At 39.4% G+C, this 2,782-nt stretch overlaps 1 protein-coding gene across 9 annotated transcripts in view; it reads right to left on the bottom strand.

Moving 5' to 3' along the window:
- Nucleotides 1–2,782, bottom strand: part of LOC108749773 (acetylcholinesterase-like) — a 45,902-nt gene that overhangs the window by 19,659 nt on the left and 23,461 nt on the right. Inside the window, exon 1 of one of the 9 annotated variants that reach the window (XM_018488719.1) lies at nt 1,906–2,148. The exons of 4 other annotated variants lie outside the window; for them this stretch is intronic. In XM_018488719.1, the coding sequence (XP_018344221.1) occupies nt 1,906–2,003 (98 nt within the window). In that variant the 5' untranslated portion in view covers nt 2,004–2,148. Of the gene's footprint in view, nt 1–107; nt 155–1,061; nt 1,399–1,642; nt 2,149–2,782 lie in introns of those variants that run through there. 4 more of the 9 variants (XM_018488723.1, XM_018488721.1, XM_018488720.1 and 1 more) reach the window with 4 other exon arrangements.

The raw sequence follows: 2,782 nt of genomic DNA on the forward strand, positions 1-2,782 counted from the left end.
TCGAGAGAGCCGAACCACGTGTAGTCTTCAATTATTCTTGTGTACCACGAGATGTACCACTGTGTCGAAAATGTCGCGACGGAGAATTGGAAAGGGTTAATCCTCACCCTTGAAACTTGTTCTTTATCTGGCAGATGATAAATTCGGTTTCTAAGCGCCGGGACGTTTCGCTACTCGCGCAATAACCATCGTATAATTTATACAGCATTTGTAAAACGATGCTGGACGGGATGCGTTTGCGAATAACAAATGGCTGTTTCGGGTACTCTATTGGTAAATACATTAGCATAAAGCACACAGGTGATACGTCGCCCGTGAGAATAAATCTGGTACAGCTGCATTATGCGAAAGCTGCATTCGCTGCGGTAGGAAAGACTAGAGATCCTCAAGTAAGAAATGGCGCCGTTTAAACGACTTCTGATTGGTCAGCCATATTTTTCAGGATCTATTCAAGATAGAAGTGGATGCGTGGATATTTCATTCTGTTTTATGCGCGATCGCATTTCTTCTTAAGCAGATCCTGAAAAATATAACGGATTAAACGTACGGTATCCATCTTACTTGAGAATCTATCCAGGAAAAAGACTGTTCTTAAATCAATCATAATGTGCTCACATATAAGCAAAAATATTACAATCTTGCTTTGTGTTGTATTGCTTTGCACTCAAGACTTGCTCGATCTTATATACAATCTTAGAAAAATCTTATATAAATACAAAATTCAATCAAATCAAGACTAAAATCTTCGAAACAAGATCACAATATTTTTGCTTATATATATGATCATATATGATTGATATAGAATCTCGTACAACACAAAATTTGCAGTAATATCGCTGCAAAATTTCTGCACTATTGCTGTAACATGCAATGCTGCTGTAATGTTTTGTGCAACTTTGTGCTGTAGAGGAATAGTCTTTTTTTCTGTGTAGGAAAAGCCTCACGCGTCGCGGCCGTCGCGAGCATCAAAAACATGGACGCATCTTATAAAAACGTAACAATTGGACGGGATAAGATACTTATTTTCAACTTTGCTTAGTGCCCTGCACACGTAAGCATGCCTGTGATGTGAAAAATGCAAGAGCGAGAAAAATGCTCCAGCGGTGGTGCATAACGTATGTCGCGAACTCATTAATTTCGAAGGGGATCCACCGCGGAGGAAAAATAAACTCTACCGAGACCCGCCGCGTATGATTTAAAAGGAGCAGCCAGAGATGTGATTTCCGAAAAATTTCCCGTCGAGCATCCTTCTTTTCTAAATAACCCGCTCGTCCTGGAAAATTGTCCTCTGCCGTGGCGCAAAATTATCCCCGCAGGGACAAAGTAACCCTATCTGACCGTAATTCAAGCCGCGGTTTCCAGCGCATCCGAGAGAGAAACCGCGTTGGTAATTGAGATTATTTGAGTTAACTAAGCTAATTTAATTAATAGCACGTTATTTACGTCGAATTATTAGCCATGGGTTAGAGTAGCGTTTAATTATTTAAATTGATCGGTTTTGAATTAATTTCACGTAGAGGGAAGGGAACGAAAACATGATTTTTAGAATTCAGAAAATACTGAAATAGCACTTTCAAAGAATATTTCATATGTAATAATATTTCATTAATAATATATTGAGTAGATGCGTTAATCCTGTCGCTTTTCTCCTGAATAAAAATGCACTGATGATTTTGTGGTCCTCGGAGAAGTGCAGACAGAAATGTTGGGATGATTATTAGACAAGTGGATGAAATTTTGGCGTCATTACGTAGGAACGGTTGTTGCAAATGATTTATCTCGGTTAAGTTTTAAATGACATTTTCGGTTTGTACATGCTTGTCTTTCTCTTTCTCTCTATTCCCACGCTTCTTCCGCCAAGCATTCATGATACATCATAATAAGGTCGTTATATAACTGACTGACAGACAGACGACGAGTGTCCTCGCCTGTCGTTTAAAATCTTCTGCAAATTGGAAGAACATTGAATTTCTACAGCCACCTCTTTGTCCGCAGTTATACATCCCAAATTTCTCTTAAATGCTATTCACTACGTCGGATTTTATTACTCGAGAATTCACGCGATGATAGAAATATTCTCCCACGGTTGATAATTTTGCACGCCCATCCTCAGGAACTGAATATTATAACCCCATACATGTTCACACACGTGTGAATACAGGTTTAAAAACTTTGTGCGCGACACAAAGTTGATATTCTCGATAATAGAGAGTCCCGGGAATATATAGGGCGTCTAAAGATTACAGATTAAAGGATTTTGTTTTTAACGTAGGGTCTATAATGTCATCGAACGCGTGACTTCGATAACGGTGGATGGTTCAAAGTTATCCCGTACACAGAGCGAAGCTTTTTTTTTTTTTAGCTCACGTTTTACACTGCAGCAACGTCGCAATCCTGCAAATTGCAGGGGCATTACAGAACCATGCAAATGAAAAATTCTGACAAGGTTACAGCAATATTGGAAGTTGCAGGATATTAAAAATAGAATGAGGTTCCATAATGCCTTCTCCCCTACATATTGAATCTGATACCCCCGGATTTCAGGCTGCGGCAAAGAAGATGGCGGAGAGGTGGTATAAAAATTACGCGATTAATCGTCGATTTCGATTTCGAAGCGAGAGATCGAGTGATGTATTTGAGAGAATGATGAAGAAAAATGTAATTATGTTTGCAGCAACGTTACGCCCCTACATGATGCATCACATCGTCACGTCGCTGAGACGTCACTGAGACGTCACATTGCAAGCTTACAGTAATGTTGCAGCATTATTTGCAATTTAAA

This window comes from Trachymyrmex septentrionalis, unplaced genomic scaffold (genome assembly GCF_001594115.1).
Source record: "Trachymyrmex septentrionalis isolate Tsep2-gDNA-1 unplaced genomic scaffold, Tsep1.0 scaffold312, whole genome shotgun sequence".
Lineage (NCBI taxonomy): Eukaryota > Metazoa > Arthropoda > Insecta > Hymenoptera > Formicidae > Trachymyrmex > Trachymyrmex septentrionalis.